General features: G+C 34.9%; 1 protein-coding gene across 1 annotated transcript in view; it reads right to left on the bottom strand.

The window, feature by feature from the left end:
* Positions 1-21330, bottom strand: part of eIF5B (eukaryotic translation initiation factor 5B) — a 530511-nt gene that overhangs the window by 302974 nt on the left and 206207 nt on the right. Inside the window, exons 9-11 of the mRNA XM_090397300.1 lie at positions 19400-19507; positions 14213-14619; positions 6712-6819 (exon numbers count right to left, since the gene is read on the bottom strand). Of these exons, the coding sequence (XP_090253426.1) occupies positions 6712-6819; positions 14213-14619; positions 19400-19507 (623 nt within the window). The remainder of the gene's footprint in view (positions 1-6711; positions 6820-14212; positions 14620-19399; positions 19508-21330) is intronic.

Genomic DNA, 21330 nt, shown 5'->3' with positions numbered 1-21330 from the left:
TCTCTTCTTCCTAAAACATTAAAATTACATTGCTCTTGAATATTTTCAATCGCTGTTCAAATCAATGCTTATCTCATTTAGAAATTTTTCATAGTAATGATTCCATACATCTAGAGTATCCTCATAAATGTATAAGACTACTCTTATCATCTGATTTCTTTTAAAGTACTCCTTCCTTTTCTAAGCCACTTCAAATAACTGCCAGAATATTTTGCTAAGTTTAAGATAGTTATCTTCTAAACAACTAAACACTTTTTCCACAAGTTTTGCTCAGTTACTTTTACACAAAATAGTTTTCACTTTTTTTCCCTGTGTGTGTGTTTGATTTAGTTGCCAGGAATTTTTAATGATTTTCCCACTTACCAGGAGAAAATTTCAAAAGAAAATTGAAAAGTAGACTTACTTCCTTAAAGAAAAAGCTAGTTATTGTTGCCGGACTGGTTCGCTGAGTGGTTAGAGTATCGGCTCTTCAGCCTGTGGGTTCAAATCCCACCTAGGCATGGAATTTTGTGATTATCCGTGAAAATACTAGTGGTGGTGGTGGTGGTGATGGGCAGCAGATGGCACTGGTGTAGATGTGAGTCACTGTAGCTGGTGAATTGATTGATGGAGACTGAGTTGTAGAGCAGGTGCCCTCCCTCGATGAGTCTTGGACTCCCCGGAGGTGTCAGATAATAATAATAATTTTTCTATCCTTGCAAGCTTCCCCACATACATCTCTGTCTAACTCAATGTTTTCTTTAGATTTTACTGGTGGGTCCGAGTACTGGCTCTAGTTTTCAAACTTCCACTTATTCTCCAGTAAAAATGTATATCTCAGCCTGCAGTTCATCTCCAAAAGAATAATCTGATTCTTTTAAAACTTCCATACATTTTTCTTTCCACTGTGATACTCATTTTTATCACATTCCTATTTCAAATTTTTTGTATATCCTGAACAAGTGTGACTATCACTATCAACAATAGCAATCAACTTACTTTTTATGTTCCTCTCCATATGAATTTATGCACATCTTTATGTTAGAAATAAGTCCATGATCTGAACAAAATTGCAGGTACTAACATTATTAGCTTTATTTTTTCTCCCTCATACAAATTTATGTCTCAGATTCAACTCCTCCTATGATGTTTAGTACTTCAACAATAATCAGATTTGCCTTTAAGGAAGAAAGTCTCCTTTTCAAATTTCTTTTGAAATTTTCTCACATCAAATTCACCCAGCCAGTAAATACTGCTCTCACATTTGGAGTACCCCCCCCCCCCCAAGAGCTCCCTCAAAATACTTGAATCAATACAGAGGAGGACAATTAGATCGATTAATAACTCATCTCTTACCAACTCACTCCTTTCACTTTTACACAGGCATTTGGTTTCTGCAATATGTGTTTTCTACAAATATTTAGATGGCAAATGTTCATCTGAAGTAGCATCAATAATTTCCTCACTCAGTACTAAGTTTGATAGAACACGTGCAACTGCCACCCAATATTCCTTCAGAGTACACTTTGAAAGCAACAGAACAAGTGTCTTTTCCTCCTCCTTCATCCCAGCAGTAGCTGGGATGAAGGAGGACGAACAGTTTTCCCCCTGATGTGTTTCCCAAGGAATGCAATATACAGGCTTTTAAATCAAATGTAACCAAGTTTCTCCTTTCCAAACCCACTACCCATACATGGTAGTAACGTTCTATAGGTTGATTAACCAATCTCTTGTGTATGGATTCAACATATAAAAAAACATCACTCTACTTGAAACTGTGTCATCCCAAAAATTTACCTTTGTTTAGTGTTCAGTACTATAACTATTCCTCCCTTTTGCTGATCACTGTCTGAATGTTGTCCAACTGGCTTAGCTGGTAGAACATGATTCAATTTCAAGGTTGTGTAGTACATTCTTCTTCTCCAAGTGTCATCTCCTAGAAGGAGGTTGGCAACAATGTCGCAGAACTTTTTTCTTTCTTTTGCTGCTCTGGAACATTTATAATAATTCAAGCCAGTACAGTTCTTAATGTCTTCAAAACCACTTTTTCCTGGGTCTACCTCTCCCTCTTTTTCCAATCAGTTTCTCTTCTAATATTAATTTCTCAATGCCTTTTTACCTAGCTAGATATCCAAAATATTTAAGTTTTTGTTCTTGAATGATTTTTCATCAATGTTCTTTTGATTTTTGCTTTCTTTAAAACATCTTCATTTTTGATTGTCTCTGTCCATGATATTTTTAACATTCTTCTGATGGTCCACATTTCAAAAGCTTCTAATTTTTTCTCTGCTTCTTTATTTAGGGTCCAAGTTTCACTGTTGTAGAGAAAGCTTGACCAGATATAGCACTTTATTAATCTTTTTCTTGTGTCTATGTTAATGTTTCTGGATGTTAGAACAGTTTTCATATCAATAAAGGCTTCTCTTGATATCTATTCTTTTTATTTCTTTAAGGGAATTTCCTCCGTCTGTAAACATTTCTTACAAATATATAAAAGACTGAACCTGTTTAATTTTCTTTTGGTTAACAGTTATATTTGTTTCTTATTTATTGGTTCTTTAGATACAATCATGTACTTAGTATCTCATAATGCAATGCATAATGGGAAGGGTCACTACCCAGACCTGTTTCTCCCGTTATTGAGGTCTCATCAGTGGGAGCCAGACCCGGGAGAGATACCAAATTTGAAGTAATGCAGAAGTCATATATATCTCATATACAAGTAGACAAAAGGTGCTTGACCTTATTTATAAAAATCTCTGGAGGAGAGAAAGATGTGGAAAATTTTTTTAACTTGGATTTATTATATGTTAAAGATACCAAAATATTTTATACTTAGTTTTAATCCTTTTCCCAAGTAATATGTTAACCTTTATATACAAGTAGCTCAGATGTGAATATATTTCATATGCAAAACTTTGTTTTGCTTACTTCAGAAAAGGATCAAAACCTTCAATGAATCCTTGAAGATATACCAGAAAATTTATATACAAAGTTGCTAAGGGTCAAAGCTGTATAACTGAGAGGAAAACTCCACATGGTCTTTAAAGGAATGCAGAGAACTGACCAGGGCTTCTGACCAATCCTCACCTTCTCGTGGTGCACACTGTTGGGTATATACCTGGATACTGAACGAATGAGGATGGGCTGGCAATTTGGGATTAAGCTGACCAAATTGTATTCTTATTGGCTTAAACCAATATAGAAAATGATGGTACGACATGACAAAATTTCATGCAGGCTGGGGCGTCGCCCAGTTAAACAAGGCGCCCGTTTTGTTTTCGCCATGTAACCAGGGCGAACAGCGAAAAGTGTCAACTACTGGAACAAATCTGAAAACACACCCCAACTCAACATCACCAGAGTTACAGATTGGTACTATCAACATAAGAAACCTGAATTGCAAAGAAATGGAGCTAGCTAAGGAATTAGATAAGTACCAGATCGACATAATAGGGGTGACTGAAACAAAAAAGACAAAAACTGGTGAGATCTTTCTGAGCAATAAATACAAAATGTTATATTCAGGCAATGACAATCAAGGAAATGAAGGAGTAGCCATAGTATTCAACACTAAATACGACATTAATCTTCTTGAATGGCAGGTAGTCTCAAGTAGAGTAATGTGGCCAAATATCAGAATGGGGAATTGGACAATGAGACTTATTTGTGCCTATGGTCCCACACAAGTCAGTTTCTACTAAGATAGAAGTGGAGAAATTCTTTGATGCTTCAGAGAAAGCATCTGACACAATGAAAGAGGAAAAGTTAGTCATTGTTGGAGATCTAAATAGCAGAGTAGGAAATGATTGTCAGACATACAAATATATTTTGGGAAAATTTAGAGAAAAGAGCAAAGCTAATAATAATGGCAAATACCTGTTGGATTTCTGCTCAGGACATGGACTTGTTCCAACATAAAAATGGGCACAAATTCACATGGAGAGAAGAGGCAAGGAATAAGAAAAGTCTCATTGACTATATTATTGTTGATAGTGATGTTTTCTCCCGGGTGCAGGACACCAGAGTGTACAGAGGATATGAAATTGGAAGTGATCACTATTTAGTCTTGAGCAGGATAAAATTGAATTTAATATTGAAAAGAATAACATGTAAGAAAGTTTTACAGCGAATAAAAGTTGAGCAGCTCTCAGATGTGAACTGTAGACTAAAATACACAAAGATTATTGAAGAAAAAATGAAAGAATTTCACAACAGGAATCAAACCTTGGAGATTCAGTGGCAAGCCTTGAAGAATGACCTGATTTATTCAGCTAGAGAGGCATGTGGCGAAGTTGTCAGCAAGGATAAAAAAATTAGAACTCCATGGTGGACACAGGAAGTTAAAGAGGCAGTGAAGGAAAAGAAGAAATCATGTCAAAAGTTCTTGGCGAATAAGTCAGCCTGTGCTCTTAGAAAATACAGAGACAAATGTAAGAAAGCTAAACACTGTGTAAATCTAGCTAAACAAAAGTCATGGGAGGACTTTGGCAAGAACATAGAATATATATATCAAGAAGGTGACAAAATATCTAGAGGTTGTTGAAGAAGCTGCAAAATGGAGAAAAGAGTGCTGTTAAATGAGTTAGAGATGATAAAGGTGACATGAAAACAGGAGAAAAAGATATCCTTGAAGTATGGAATAATTACTTCGAAAAATTGCTAAATGAAACAAGCAGTGATAGCGGAGAGGTAAAAAAACACTCAACAGCCATACACAGTCAGGAATACATATCCATGCAAGAAGTAGAAAAAGCTATCAAAGGCTTGAAATGTGGAAACACAGCAGGAGTAGATGATAACCAGAAATGGTGAAGTATGGTGGTATAAAAGTCTTACAGTGGCTGCATTGTATAGCTCAGAAAGCCTGGACAGAGGGACAAATTCCCGATGATTGGAGTAGATCTCTCATAGTACCCATATATAAAAAGGGAAATAAAGCTGAATGTGAGAATTACAGAGGTGTTTCCCTACTGAGTGTTCCTCCACCGTTTCTCAAGTATACTTGAGAAACGGTTGAGAAGAATTGTGGAAGAAAAGTTTGATGAAGAACAAGTTCGATTCAGGCCAAATAGAGGCTGTCCAGATCAGATCTTCACTTTATGACAAATAGTTGAGAAAGCATGGGATATAACAAAGATCTGTATTTATGTTTTGTCACTCTGGAAAAGGCATATGACAAGGTGCCAAGATAGAAGCTATTCAATAAGCTACAGTTATATGGTGTCAATTGGGCATTATATCAAGCAATACTTAGTCAGTATTTGAGTTGTAAGTCGGCAGTTAGGACTGAAGGAAATACAGGAAGATGGTTTAATGTTAAATCTGGTGTCAGGAGGATGTACATTATCCCCTCCGTTATTCATTATCTATATGGATCACATTATGAAGGAAAGTGGTATTATACATGATATCAGAATTGGAGATGTTAAAGTCATCTCTTTGCTTTATGCGGACGATGTTATACTTCTAAATAAATCTGCTACAAGTTTGCAACATTCACTGACTAAATTGAATAACTGTCATAATAGATATGGTACAGAGGTCAGCACTAAAAAGACAAAGACATTGAAAATAGGCAGAAACATTGAAAACTGAATGGAGAACCTACAGAATAAGTAAAACATTTCAGCTACTTAGGCACAATTTTTAGTGAAAATGGTAAATTAAATATGGAAATAGACAACAGAATCAACAAAGCTTGTATGATAGGAAGTGAACTGAATAAATTTATATGGAATAAGAAAGAAATTAGTCAGAACACTAAATTATATGTATACAAGACCATGTTCAAACTAGTTTTAACTTATGGATCTGAGAACTGGGTCAGATATTTTCAGGCGCAAACTTTGTTTGCTCACCTTTGGATAAAGATTAAACTAAATTTATTATAATCTCAGGTGGTATGGTCACTTAAACAGAATGGGCGAGGAAAGTTTAGCAAAAACAAGTGTTCTCTGCTAAGTTGGCAGGAAAACGACCCAGAGGAAGACCAAGATATAGGTGGATTGATACGAGTACAAAGGGGTCTTAGACGATAGAAATATAAGATCTGATAATGTTGGAGTCTTGACAAGTAACAGAATGATTTGGAGGAAAATTGTAGATAGGAAGTTAGTAATGATGTAAATTTTTCATGTAGTACTATCATATCCTGTACACACCCATCGAGGGTACATGTCAGGAATTTGATGATGATGATGAGGTTTTTATTTTTTTTATTTTTTTCCCACACATTATCTATGTTTAAATCTTTGTTGGGCATATCCATTATGAAACCAACAGGAAGCAGTTTGGGATTCTACTGTAGGCAAGGATGCTTTGTCTTTAGTTGAGAAGTGAATTTCATTAAGTAGTGAAATCACAATTTTTAACTACAGGCGTCAGATGGTTTGAAATAGGTTCATGCTGAGGTTCCTGAATTATCAATAACTCAGTCCTCCCACACTGATATACTATAGATTAAAAATTTTTTGTAGGTGGGATTCACGTAATGTGTATCAGTCATTATTTAGAAATATCTTACTATTTTAGTTTTCCTTATCTTAGTTACACCAATTATGTTGATAGTTTTGTAATTTTGCAAATTCTAACTCTTTTCCATTAGAAAAAACATGAAATTACTATTCAGATTTTAGTAATTGATCGGAATAGACTTAACAACAGTTTTTACAACTCTGAATATACTAATCAATTCTGTAATAATATTTTAACCTTATATCCACGTCTTACCTTATCCAAAATTTTTGTTTTTCCTGTATCCACATGTCCAAGTACACACACTACAGGTGACCGCAATTTATCTGATGTTCTTGTTCTTTCTGCTTCCTCTCTACGTTTCTGCAAATCAGAATAATCTTTTCTTTTTAAAGAAAATGACTCTTATAAAAGACTTAATACATATAATGATAACTAGCTTTAAATATAACTATTGAATTTTAACTTAGCATTTTTGTTGAGATAGAAATATCTTTTACAACAGATTTTTTTTTTTTTTACTGAGGATTACCCAAATCAGATTATCAATAAACTTGCTTCACGAATTCTTGATTCTTGGTAATGCTGCAGCTAATTTGTGAACTTGAAAGTGACCTTTAATTGTTTTTACAACTGTTAGTATTAAAAGAAACTAATCAGATTAAAAATAAGTAAATTAAAAGGATAGATCTCTTAATTATTAAAATTCAGATTTAATAAAAATTTTATTTTTAATTTTTGATGCGGTTTTAAGAGATGGCAAAAGGATACATATAATGTTAATTCAATGGAGCCTCCATTGAATATGAATCATTGCAGGAGGTCCACACAAACATTATCACAATGCCTATCATCTCTAAATACAGTCATTTCTTCGACTTATGTCTGTTCGAGTTACGTCCATGATCCCATAATGGAATAAATAATATTTTCGACTATACTTTCTAACAAGACGTAAGTGAGCGTAAAGTAAAAAGGCTTTAATTTGCAACAATGCAGTGGCATCAGCGCATTCAGCAGCAACCTCCCTCAGCAGTCGGTACGTGGCTTCAACAGTCCCTCTGTTGATTTTGTGTTTAAAAAACAGGTTGTGTATTTATCATTAAATATTTCGTGAAATTTTGTGCAACATGGCCCCAACACGACCAATTCAGAAACCTAATGAAGAATCACAAAAAAGAGGTGAGCAACTGATCTTGAAACGAAGTTGCAAGTTTAACGATAGTGACGAAGCAGTGACAAGGTCCTATCTGTGATTGGAAAAGCTACTTCCATCATGCATCGAGGACCTGAACCAAAAGCGCATATCTCTTACCACTACGACCACAACCATTAAGGCACTAGTCACTTCAACATGTTGAAGGAGAAAGCAGGACCTGATTATGACTACGAATTCAATGCTTCTTCTGGTTGGTTCATGAAATTCAAGCAGCGTTTTGCACTGAATAACATGAAAATGCATGGTGAATCTATAAGTTCTGATGATAAGGCTGCCAAGGAGTTTGTGGAGAAATTGGATAAAATTATTAGGGAGGAAAATTATTTGCCACAGCAAATATTTAATATGGATGAGACCTTTTTGTTTTGGGAAAAAAATGCCAGAGCGGACATTCATCCACAAAAAAGCTAAAATCTATGCCTGGTTTCAAAGCTCTCACAGACCGTATTACGATTCTGTTATGGGGTAATGTGGCTGAATATAAAGAAACCATTTGTGATAAGGCAAAGGGAGAATCCATGAGCTTTCAAAAACATAAGATATACAAAAACTAAGGTTCATTAGCAAAGATATAAGAAGCCGTGGATGACTCTAAAATTGTTTGCAGATGCCTTAATCAACTCTTATGAGACTGAAATGGAAAGTTGTTGTGTGAAAGAAAATGTAAAATTTAAAATTTTATTCATTCTAGATAATGTTTGAGGTCATCCATCTTATATCAGTGATCTTCAGCAAGTTCAAGGTTATGTTTCTCCCTCCAAACACTACTTCATTGATTCAAATGATGGATCAGGGAGTTCTTGTAGTGTTTAAGGCTTATCTACGGAGAACTTTTTCACAAGCCATATCTGTGTCTATGGTCCCACAGAAGGTTCTACTAAGGTAGAAGTCATTTTTTGAGCACTAGAGAAAGCTACTGACACAATGAAAAAGGAAATGTTGGTCCTTGTTGGGGATCTAAATAGCAGAGTAGGAAGTGATTGTCAGTCATACAAAAACGTTTTGGGAAAATTTGGAGAAAACAGCAAAGCTAATAATAATGGCAAATACCTGTTGGATTTCTGCTCAGGACATGAACTGGTTATTACTAACACCATGGTCCAACATAAAAATGTTGGAACATGGTGGTCAGTGTTTTTTTTTTTTTATCACTGTGCTGTCATCACTGCTTGTTTCATTTAGCAGTCTTTCAAAGTAATTACTCCACACTTCCAGGATATCTTTTTCTCCCATTTTCATGTCACCTTTATCATCTCTAACTCCTTTTACAGCACTCTTTCCTCCATTTCTAAGCTTCTTCAACAACCTCCAGAATATTTTGCCACCTTCTTGATATTTATTTTCCATATTCTTGCCAAAGTCCTCCCATGACTTTTGTACTGTTTAAATCTCTTACACTTGTCTCTGTATTCTCTAAGAGCACAAGCTGACTTATTTGCCAGGAACTTTTGATATGCTTTCTTCTTTTCCTTCACTGCCTCTTTAACTTCCTGTGTCCGCCATGGAGTTCTAATTTTTCTATCCTTGCAGACAACTTCACCACATGCCTCTCTAGCTGAATCAATCAGAGTTTTCTTGCACCAGGTGATGTTTTCTCCCTGATGCAGGACACCAGAGGATTTGAAATTGGAAGTGATCACTATTTAGTCTTGAGCAGGATAAAATTGAATTTCATATTAAAAAGATTGACATGTAAGAAAGTTTTAAAGCAAATAAAAGTTGAGCAGCTTTCAGATGTGAACTGTAGACTAAAATACACAAAGATTATTGAAGGAAAAATGAAAGAGTTTCAGAAGAGGAACCAAACCTTGGAAATTCAGTAGCAAGCCTCGGAGAAAACCCTGATTAATTCAGCTAGAGAGGCATGTGGTGAAGTTGTCTGCAAGGATAGAAAAATTAGAACTCCATGGTGGACACAGGAAGTTAAAGAGACAGTGAAGGAAAAGAAGAAAGCATATCAAAAGTTCCTGGCAAATAAGTCAGCTTGTGCTCTTAGAGAATACAGAGACAAATGCAAGAGAGTTAAACAGTACAAAAGTGATGAGAGGACTTTGGCAAGAATATAGAAAATAAATATCAAGAGGGTGGCAAAATATTCTGGAGGTTGTTGAAGAAGCTTAGGAATGGAGGAAAGAGTGCTGTAAAAAGAGTTAGAGATGATAAAGGGGACATGAAAATGGGAGAAAAAGATATCCTGGAAGTATGGAGTAATTACTTTGAAAAACTGCTAAATGAAACAAGCAGTGATGACAGCACAGTGATAAAAAAAACACTGACCAGGCATGCAATCAGGAATACATATCCATACTTAAAGTAGAAAAAGCCACCAAAGGCTTGAAATGTGGAAAGGCAGCAGGAGTAGATGATATTCGACCAGAAATGCTGAAGTATGGTGGTATAAAAGTCTTACAGTGGCTGCACCATAGTTCAGAAGGACAAATTCCAGAAGATTGGAGTAGAGCTCTCATAGTACTCATACATAAAAAGGGAAACAAAACTGAATGTCAGAATTACAGAGGTATATCCCTACTGAGTATTCCTGGTAAGATATATGCAAGTATACTTGAGAAACAGTTGAGAAGAATTGTGGAAGAAAAGCTTGGTGAAGAACAAGCTGGATTCAGGTCAAATAGAGGCTGTCAGCATCAGATCTTCACTTTATGACAAATAGTGGAGAAATCATGGGAATAAAACAAAGATCAGTATTTAAGTTTTGTTGATTTGGAAAAGGCATATGACAAGGTGCCAAGAGAGAGAGAGAAGCTATTCAATACTCTACAGTTATATGGTGTCAATGGGGCATTATATCAAGCAATACTTAGTCATTATTTGAGTTGTAAGTCAGCAGTTAGAATTGAAGGAAGTACAGGAAGATGGTTTAATGTTAAATCTGGTGTGAGACAAGGATGTACCTTATCCCCTCTGTTATTCATTATCTATATGGATCACATTATGAAGGAATGTGGTATTAAACCTGATATCAAAATTGGAGATGTTAATGTCAGCTCTTTGCTTTATGCAGATGATGTTATATTTCTAAATAAATCCGCTACAAGTCTGCAAGATTCTCTGACTAAATTGAATAGCTGTTGTAATAGATATGGTATGAAGGTCAGCAATAAAAAGACAAAGACAATGAAAATAGGCAGAATCATTGAAAATGTCAACTGTGTTGTGAATGGAGAACCTGTGGAACAAGTAAAACATTTCAGGTACTTAGGCACAATTTTTACTGAAAATGGTAAACTAAATATAGAAATAGACAACAGAATCAGCAAAGCTGGTATCGTGGGAAGTCAATTGAATAAATTCATATGGAATAAGAAAGAAATTAGTCAGAACACTAAATTAGCTGTATACAAGACTGTGTTCAAACCAATTTTAACTTATGGATCTGAGAGCTGGGTCAGAAGTAAAACACTTGACCAAAGAATAGAGACCGCAGATATGAGAGTCCTGAGAAAGATTAGAGGCGTGAACAGATGGCATCAATGGCAATATTATATTAAAAATGAGGATATTAGGAAAGACCTTGACGTTGTCAGCATCCAGGAATGCGTTAGCAGAGCTAATCTCAGATGGTATGGTCACTTAAATAGAATGGGAGAGGAAAGATTAGCAAAACAAGTGTTCTCTGCCAGGTTGGCAGGAAAACGACCCAGAGGAAGACCAAGATATAGGTGGATTGATACGGTACAAAGTGCCTTAGACGATAGAAATATAAGATCTGATAATGTTGGAGTCTTGACAAGTAACAGACTGATTTGGAGGAAAATTGTAGATAGGAGGTTGGTAATGATGTAATTTTTTCATGTAGTACTGTCATATCCTGTACACCCCTTGAGGGTACATGGCAGGAATTTGATGATGATGATGATAAAGTAGACTGATACTTTCGGCAGATAAGTTTTTTATGGCTAGTAGATTTCAGTTGCATTTCTCGGGGCCTACAAGAATAGTTATTATATTGGATAGTTCAGCAATTTTCTTTTATTACAGTATTATACATGTAAAGCTCTTATTGGAACTTCTGGGCAATTTGTTAAAGTGAATGGTTATGTGCTGACATTCTAATTAACATTAGAATGATAACACTAGCTTGCAGATGTGCCAACTTCTATTTCCAGAAGTAGCATATATAAAGATATCTGGAAAAAAAAAATTACTTCTAATTGTTATAGTAAACAGGTATGCTATAACAAGAAGTTACTGTATATAGATGAAAAATGTAAATATTTTTTGTTGTTGTATTAAAAATGTATGTGAGACATACAAAAATATTTTGGGAAAATTTGGAGAAAAGAGCAAAGCTCAAGACATGGACTGGTTATTACTAACACCATGTCCCAACATAAAATTGTGCACAAATTCACATGGAGAGAAGAGGGAAGGAATAAGAAAAGTCTCATTGACTATGTTATTGTTGATAGTAATGTTATCTCCCTGGTGCAGGACACCAGAGTGTACAGAGGATTTGAAATTGGAAGTGATCACTATTTAGTCTTGAGCAGGCTAAAATTGAATTTCATATTGAAAAGAATAACATGTAAGAAAGTTTTAAAGCGAATAAAAGTTGAGCAGCTCTCAGATGTGAACTGTAGACTAAAATACAGAAAGATTATTGAAGAGAAAATGAAAGAGTTTGAAAACAGTAACCAAACCTTGGAGATTCATTGCAAACCTTGAAAAAAACCCTGATTGATTCAGCCAGAGAGGCATGTGGTGAGGTTGTCTGCAAGGATAGAAAAATCAGAACTCCATGGTGGACACAGGAAGTAAAAGAGGCATCGAAGGAAAAGAAGAAAGCATATCAAATGTTTCTGGCAAATAAGTTAGCTTGTGCTCTTAGAGAATACGGAGACAAATGTAAGAAAGCTAAACACTGTGTAAATCTAACTAAACAAAAGTCATAGGAGGACTTTGGCAGGAACATAGAAAATAAATATCAAGAAGGTGACAAAATATTCTGGAGGTTGTTGAAGAAGCTCAGAAATGGAGGAAAGAGTGCTGTAAAAGGAGTTAGAGATGATAAAGGTGACATGAAAATGGGAGAAAAAGATATCCTTGAAGTATGAAGTAATTACTTCGAAAAATTGCTAAATGAAACAAGCAGTGATGGCACAGTGATAAAAAAAAAAACACTCAACAGGCATACAGTCAGGAAAACATATCCATACTTGAAGTAGAAAAAAGCCATCAGAGGCTTGAAATGTGGAAAGGCAGCAGGAGTAGATGAATCTGAGAATTACAGAGGTATTTCCCTACTGAGTGTTCTTGGTAAGATTTATGCTAATATACTTGAGAAACAGTTGAGAAGAATTGTGGAAGAAAAGCTTGGTGAAGAACAAGCTGGATTCAGGCCAAATAGAGGCTGTCAGGATCAGATCTTGAGTTTATGACTAAGCAATACTTAGTCTTTATTTGAATTGTAAGTCAGCAGGTAAAATTGAAGTACAGTAAGACGGTTTAATGTTAAATCTGGTGTGAGACAAGAATGTACATTATACCCTCTGTTATTCATTATCTATATGGATCATATTATGAAGGAAAGTGGTATTAAACCTGATATCAAAAGTGGAGATGTTAATATCAGCTTTATGTAGACGATGTCATACTTCTAAATAAATCTGCTACAAGTCTGCAAGATTACCTGACTAAATTGAATAACTGTTGTAATAGATATGGTATGAAGGTCAGCATTAAAAAGACAAAGACAATGAAAATAGGGAGAATCATTGAAAATGTCAACTACGTTGTGAATAGAGAACCTGTGGAACAAGTAAAACATTTCAGCTACTTAGGTACAATTTTTAGTGAAGATGGTAAATTAAATATGGAAATAGACATCAGAATCAATGAAGCTGGTATGGTAGGAAGTCAATTGAATAAATTCATATGGAATAAGAGAGAAATTAGTCAGAACACTAAATTAGCTGTATACAAGACAGTGTTCAAACCAGTTTTAACTTATGGATCTGAGAGTTGGGTCAGAAGTAAAACACTTGACCAAAGACTAGATACCGCAGATATTAGAGTCCTGAGAAAAATCAGGGGCATGAACAGATGGCATCAATGGCAATATCATATTAAAAACGAGGATATTAGGAAGGAACTTGACATTGTCAGCATCCAGGAATGTGTTAGCAGAACTAATCTCAGGTGGTATGGTCACTGAAAAGAATGGGTGAGGAAAGATTAGCAAAACAAGTGTTCTCAGCCAGGTCGGCAGGAAAATGACCCAAAGGAAGACCAAGATATAGATGGATTGATATGGTAGAAAGTGCCTTAGACGATAGAAATATAAGATCTGATAATGTTGTAGTCTCTCAAGTAACAGACTGATTTGGAGGAAAGTTGTAGATAGGAGGTTGGTAATGATGTAGATTTTTCATGTAGTACTGTCATATCCTATATACCTCTTGAGGGTACATTGCAGGAATTTGATGATGGTGGTGTACTAAATAATGTAATAAAAGGATATGTAACATTATTCAATTCCAAGAAAGAAATTAACAAGAGGAAAATAAATAAAATTACCTGAATTCTCTGAATTACTTTTTCTCTAAGTTTTTCCTCCTGTTTACTTTTGTTCTCATCACTTTCATCAGTGCTATCCTCTTCTGATTCAGACCCTTCAGAACTTTCCTCCTCAGATTCTGACTCTGATTCCTCCTCTTCCTCCTCTTCTTCATCTTCACTTGCTTCTTTCTCTAAAACTTCTTGTGAGAGTTTCACAACTTTAATTTCTTTCTTGGGAAACTTTACTTTGTCTTCTACATGCTCATCTTCTGATGTTTCATCCCAAGCATCTTTAACATCATCATCTTCCCATGATTCCTTTACTTCCTCCTCTTCTTCTGTTGCTTTGGAGTCATCACTTGGTGAACCCTCTTTAATCTCTGTAGGACCAATTATTTCAACTTCTACTTTTGGTGGTTCAGACTCTTTATTAAGAGTGGGAGAGAAAAAAAAACAAAGTTAACAGCACATAATGTTCACTGATATTTAGCTTGCAATACTAAACACAGATACTTAACACAGACAATACTATTTTAAAGAAAATTAATTATAGTAAATTACACACATTAACAAACTAGTCCTTATGAGTTCAATATTGAAATTAAACTGTATTTCGTTGGAGCAGTTGTTTGGAGTGATAGTGGAAAGGAAGGATATTTGGTTTAAAAAAATTGTTGACAAGCTTATGATAAAGAGGAGAAAAGATGTACTGTATAATTGATGGGCTAGTGATAAGAAAATATCTAAGATTCTGGGAAGATAGTGATGATTATCTGTGTCATTCTAGACAGTAATGACCAGCAACAAAAAAAAAAAAAGAAAAAAAGCCTAATATCAAATACTTCAGCACTTCTTCCAGCTTGATAGGTGGTGTTAGAAAATGGATTTTCAATGTGAACAATGACATTCCAAAGAGTCTCCACAGCTCAGTCAGTATTGATGATTCTCTTCAGCTTCACCTATGATGAAGAACCTTTAAAAGGGCTTTTTAAATGATGGTGAGTTAACCAGTATCATACAAAGATAGCAGGGCTAGTGATTTTCATCAAGTTTTTCATTCCTGCTAAACGTACAAACCAGTTATAATGCATGCACTTTACAAATTCTGATAAATTTGACCACCCTATAAAAAGCAGCAACTAGCTCTCTAAGAAGCCATGTTACTTGGCCATGTTTGGATGTTTAGAGTGCAACAAATCAAACTACAGATATGAGAGGGTACCCAAAAATAAAAGAAACATGAACTTGGTGCATGTGTATTTTCTAGTTATGGATGATGCTGCTAGACATGAATGTGCAGTCTCCTGCACCAGTCTGCCAAGTGGTGTCATCCTGTGTGAACTAGTTTGTTGTTCTGGCTGTTTTCTTGCAAGCAAGTTTGGTGATTTTGTGATGAAATTTTGTTTTCTTTTGGGTAAAACTGCAGCTGAAACTATTGTTATGCTTCAGCAAGCCTTTAAGGAAGGCATTTCAGATAAAACGCAGGTCTACAAGTGGTTTTTCCATTTAAAAAATGGGGACATGTCAGTTGAAGACCAACCATGATCCACGGCCTTCGACAAGCAGAAATGATGAAAACATCAAAAAGGTTTGCCAGGCAATGAGTGAAGATCATCAAAAGACCACTGAGCAAGGTTCTGAAGAGACAATTTGTCATAGAGTTCATGCCAGCAAATATTAACAGAAGATTTGTAAATGAAACTAAATTTGCACCTTGTTTGCTGAGAGGATTTTTTTTTAAAAATCATGTGAATGTTTGCCATAATTTGAAGGGGCAAGTTCTTATTGACCAGAACTTTCTCCAATTCACAGAAATCCAAGGACGTCAAGTATAATCAAATGTCAAGACAATGTTGATTTTTTTTTCATGTGAATGGAATCATACATAAAGAATTTATTCTTCCTGGACAGACAGCGAATCAACATTTTTAGCAGAGAATGGTTGTTGCCCCATGGCAATGCCCCAGCCCACATGGCCTTGTCTGTCCAACAGTTTTTGACAAAAAACAACATGGTGGTTGTTCCCCATCCTCCCTACTCACCTGATCTCTCTCCGCATGACTTTTTTTTTTTTTTTTTTCCTCCACAGATAAAGAAAACCATGAAATGGCAGTGATTTATTGATTTACGAAGTGTGAGAAAAGTCACTGGAGATCAGACAGTATTCTAGTTGAACAGTTTCACAACTGTTACCAGCAGTGGAAAAAACATTGGGAGAAGTGTATTGACTCACATGCAGAGTACTTTAACACTTTCATTGCCAAGCTGAAAATTGGAATTTCATGTGGTGGCCAATTTAAAAAAAAATTTTTTTATTTAGTTAGCGACGTCCACATGATAACGCGTGATCGGCCGTTTGGTGAGAGCTCGCATTGTGTGATCACGCGATATCGTTCATTGCCAAGCTGAAAATTGGAATTTCGTTTGGCGGCCAACTTTTTATATTTTTTTTATTTAGTGAACGACGTCCACGCGATAACGCATGATCGGTCGTTTGGTGAGGACTGATATCGCGTGTTTAGCAATGAACATGTTAAAGGAGACTAGAATATGGTGTTATAAACTTCAATAAAAAAATTTTTTTTAAATAATTCCTGTTATTTTTGGGTACCCCCATGTATACAATCAAAAAATTCAAAGCAATTATCAGAAATGGAGAATAATGAAGACACTAAATGAATATAAAGTGTGGTAAGGATATTTTTAGATAAAGTAAATCATAAAAGGATTCAAAGTTGAGCATTCTCTGACATGGAATTTCAGATGCCATGCACATACTGCCCTTATGCCTGAAAGAACAATGCAAAGTGTAGTTTAGATGGCTGAAGTGGACAGTGGTCTTTATTTTTGAAGAGAATTACTGTTTTCCATTTCTAGAGTAAACTAGATTTTTAATCATGCCAAGTCAATTTTTGAACGAAGATATGAACACTTGGTAATGAAGAGTTTCAAATTACAAAATTGTCACATACTAAGCAGAAACATGGAGAGAGAGAGAGAGAGTAGTGCTCAAAATGTGCTGCTGAACCCTTAACTGATAGTGAATTAACTATATATCAAGTATTGGGGTTTTCATTCCATATATGAATGGTGTGTGTGTGAGAGAGAGAGAGAGAGAAGATCTGGAAAGTTCTGATAAACAACTAGAACATAAATGATATAACCATCAGAAAGATCACATGAGGATATAAGAACATAAGTGTTACCTTTATAACTCTGCTACTAGTATGTTCTTTCTTGTGGTTATATCAGTTGCTTTAATATTTTGTCTAGGTGTTTATCAGAACTTTCCGATCCCCCCCCGCCTCAATCAGGCTTCTATCTTTTCTTCCCATCCGATTATCAGCCTAGCAACTTTTCTGCACTTTCCAAAACAGCAATTTGATCCACTGTTAGATCTAGGAACCTATATGATTCTATACATCTCATGAAATTTCATATTAGCATGCATACACTTAGAACAGAATTACATGAGACACAGTGTCAAAGAGAATTCATTGGGACAAAACTGGTCTTAAATATGACCATTTCAACTAGTGAAATTATACATAATGAAAGTTGTGAAGTTTCAATTCATCAAACCAAAGTAAGAGGTGACTATCTTAAAAACAAATTCTATTTCACTGTATCTACAAGAGTTCTGGTTTGCACTGACAATCATGAAATCTGATTGAAAATTTTGCATTCAAAAACATTTAAGCAAGCTACTAATTATATGAAGAGCTAAAGGCTTCAACTCGGCAATGTGAAATTATTTAAGTAAAGGGATATTACATCCCATATTGTTTCATAGCCGAATATAGAACCTATATAAAGTTCGACGAGTCCAAGCGTAAGCAAATACCAAGACAGTGCAACACATAACCCATTTGGTAGTGCAACACTGAGGGCGGAGCAAGCTCCGATTACTGTTCTTGGTATTTACTCATAATGTGAAACCCAGCTCCTAGGAGCTGTATTGCTGTTCTACATTATGAGAGAAGGTCACTACCCAGACCGGTTTCAACCTTTATTGAGGTCTCATCAGTGAGCAGGCAGACCTAGTTAATACCAAGTTTGCAGCAAACAGAACTTACATACCCTACTATAAGAATTGCCAAGAAGGTGTGCTAATAAATTACTAATTATATGAAGAGCCAAAGGCTTCAATTCGGTGACATGAAATTATTTAAGTAAAGGGATATTACATCCCATATTGTTTCATAGCCGAATAAGAAACTCAAAGAGTTTCATGCCAAATATAGAAACTATATAAAGTTTGGCAAGTCCAAGCATAAGCAAATACCTGGATAGTGCAACACATAACCCATTTGGTAGTGCAAAATTGAGGCAACTCATAACAAGGGTGGAGCAAGCTCCGATCACTATTCTTGGTATTTACTCATAATGTGAAACCCAGCTCCTAGGAGCTGTATTACTGTTATATGAAAACAATATGGGATGTAATATCCCTTTACTCAAATAATTTCACGTTCCAAATCGAAGCCTTTGGCTCTTCATATAATTGGTAATTTATTAAGACACCTTCTTGGCAATTCTTATAGTAGGGTATGTAAGTTCTGTTGGCTGCAAACTTGGTATTAACTAGGTCTACCTGCTCACTGATAAGACCTCAATAAAGGTTGAAACCGGTCTGGGTAGTGACCTTCTCTCATAATGTAGAACAGTAATACAGCTCCTAGGAGCTGGGTTTCACATTATGAGTAAATACCAAGAACAGTGATTGGAGCTTGCTCCACCCTTGTTATGAGCTGCCTTAGTGTTGCACTACCAAATGGGTTATGTGTTGCACTATCCAGGTATTTGCTTATGCTTGGACTTGCCGAACTTTATATAGTTTCTATATTCGGCATGAAACTCTTTGAGTTTCTTATTCGGCTATGAAACAATATGGGATGTAATATCCCTTTACTTAAATAATTTAAGCAAACTAATTAAAAATTAAAGTAATTATTTCTAACAAAGCTGTAGTTTCTATAATTACCAAAATGAAATAAATATATGCAAATTAATTGTTTCATTTTGTCTTTATCTTATGCCTCCTATCTAATTCTAAACGTTTCTCCAATTTACACAATTGCTTTTAAACTGGTTATTTTGAAAGAATCCTAAAAAAATACAAAAGCTATTCAAAAACATTACATTTCTTGAGAACCTAATACTTTCAACAAACTACCTAATAACATAAAGAAACAATAGAGGTACCTTTATCTTGTTCTTGTGGTTCTTCAAGTTTCTTTTTACTTGTTCTTCTACGATCACCTAAACGAGGTGCACGTTCTCTCTTCTCTCCAATTTGAGGAACCTCAACACCTTAAAATAAAAATTTTACATACAAGTTGTCAAATATCAGTTATATGAAAAATCTAAATACTGGACATTATTTAGATTAAACACAGAAAATATACCAGCTGCCTAAAATGTCAGAAATCAAGCTATTACTGTTACCTCTATATATTTTTATGTGGATCTCGTCCATGAATGGTATAAGCCTATAATATATTAATATTGTGGATGGGCTAAGAGTTTTTGGGGGCCAAACACAAAACAGTTTCAAGACATTTGAGATGCATTGAAAAAAGGCAGATTGTCCTAAGGTCTCACACCAGGTGACAAAATTCAACTACTATTAAAATACACACACACCATAATATGCAAATATTATTTGAACTGCTCTGACTGTATGCCAATTTCTCTGGGAAGAGAGCGCCTCAACTGTTCATAATTTATTATTTTTAAATATTGATTAGGTTATTTCATTTTTAGTTACAAGAACTATCCAACTTATTCTCTTTAACTCTTAGAGTGCATTCTCCTGTCAACTCAGCTATGATCGAGACACAAGCTAGTAAGCATATGCTATGTGACATCTTGTGATTCATATTTTGAATGTAGTTTATTGATCTCTCCTCTTCCTAATGATGACGATGTCCATGTTATACTGGATGAAACATATTGGAGTTTTTAATAAATTCTATATTTTCCTACATGCATTAGCTATGAAAATGTTTGACAATACCAAATGGGAGAGAAGATGCCCACTCTTCAACCAACATCCATTGGTTTGAATCCCACTAGTCTCATGAGACTATGGTAGGAGATGAATTTCAGCAGTCCATTACTCTGCTTACTAGAGGTCTGAAGAGGCTTTAAAAGTTTTTCCTAGAGGAAGCTCTTTGGATTAACTCTTAGGCTGCCCACACTATGCCAATATTATTAGTACTGTACTATTAACCTAAACATGTTTAGGACATCTAAACTTGTTCTTCTATTTTTTTTTCACAGTGAAGTCTGTTCCTCACTTGATTTCAATCAATGAATATTGAGTAGAGGAATCTCTCAAATCTCTCGCTTCACAGTTAATGCATCCTGTGAAAATGCTACGCGAAAACATGTTAATCGAATATAATAAGCAATGAAAAACTAACTCATCCATTGGCTTTTAAAATATTTACTTTTTTTTTTTAAATGCATTTGTTTTTATAGATTTTAATGCCAATTATAAAGGATAATAAAATGTTTGAAACAACTGAAAGTTTATTAAAAACTGGATAATATGTATTAATAATTATACCTAAGTGTATTTAAAAGATAATGATTTTCTTAAGAAATATCTCGACAAACTAGTTTGAACTAACTCATTTCTTTTTCTGTTTGTGCACATCTTGTGGTAGCAATCTACATTCTGACAGACTTGTATATTGTGCTCAAGGTTAGGATCAATATTGATGTTTGTTTTAAAGTTTCAACAAAACAGCGAGTTAGATTCTTTTAAAAGTTATGTCCTTCATTGATGTCTGCAATTTTTGCTTTCTTATCACCATGCTCATATCTAATTCAAGTTTCTATTTCATTTTTATTTTATTTATTATTTTTTTTTATCACTGGCACTCATTATTTTACTCTTCCTTTTACCCACAGTCAATGGTGAAAGCTTTTTTTTTTTTTATATAAAAATGTTTACATAACGCAATACACAATTACTCAACAAATGCTTACTGAATCATTGTTGAATTACAATGCCTACTATGCTACGCTCACAGTATGTATGTATGTATGTATGCAAATTTGCTCCATCAGTATGGTAATAAGAACTGAGACCAAGTATTCTGTATCATTTGAAATAATAAAACAGA

The sequence above is a fragment of the Typopeltis vanoorti genome, chromosome 8, assembly GCF_054136105.1.
Source record: "Typopeltis vanoorti isolate ZY-2024b chromosome 8, IOZ_Tvanoo_1.0, whole genome shotgun sequence".
Classification (NCBI taxonomy): Eukaryota; Metazoa; Arthropoda; class Arachnida; order Uropygi; family Thelyphonidae; genus Typopeltis; species Typopeltis vanoorti.
Note: the sequence above shows the minus strand (reverse complement) of the source record. Positions and strands in the feature narration are given on the sequence as shown.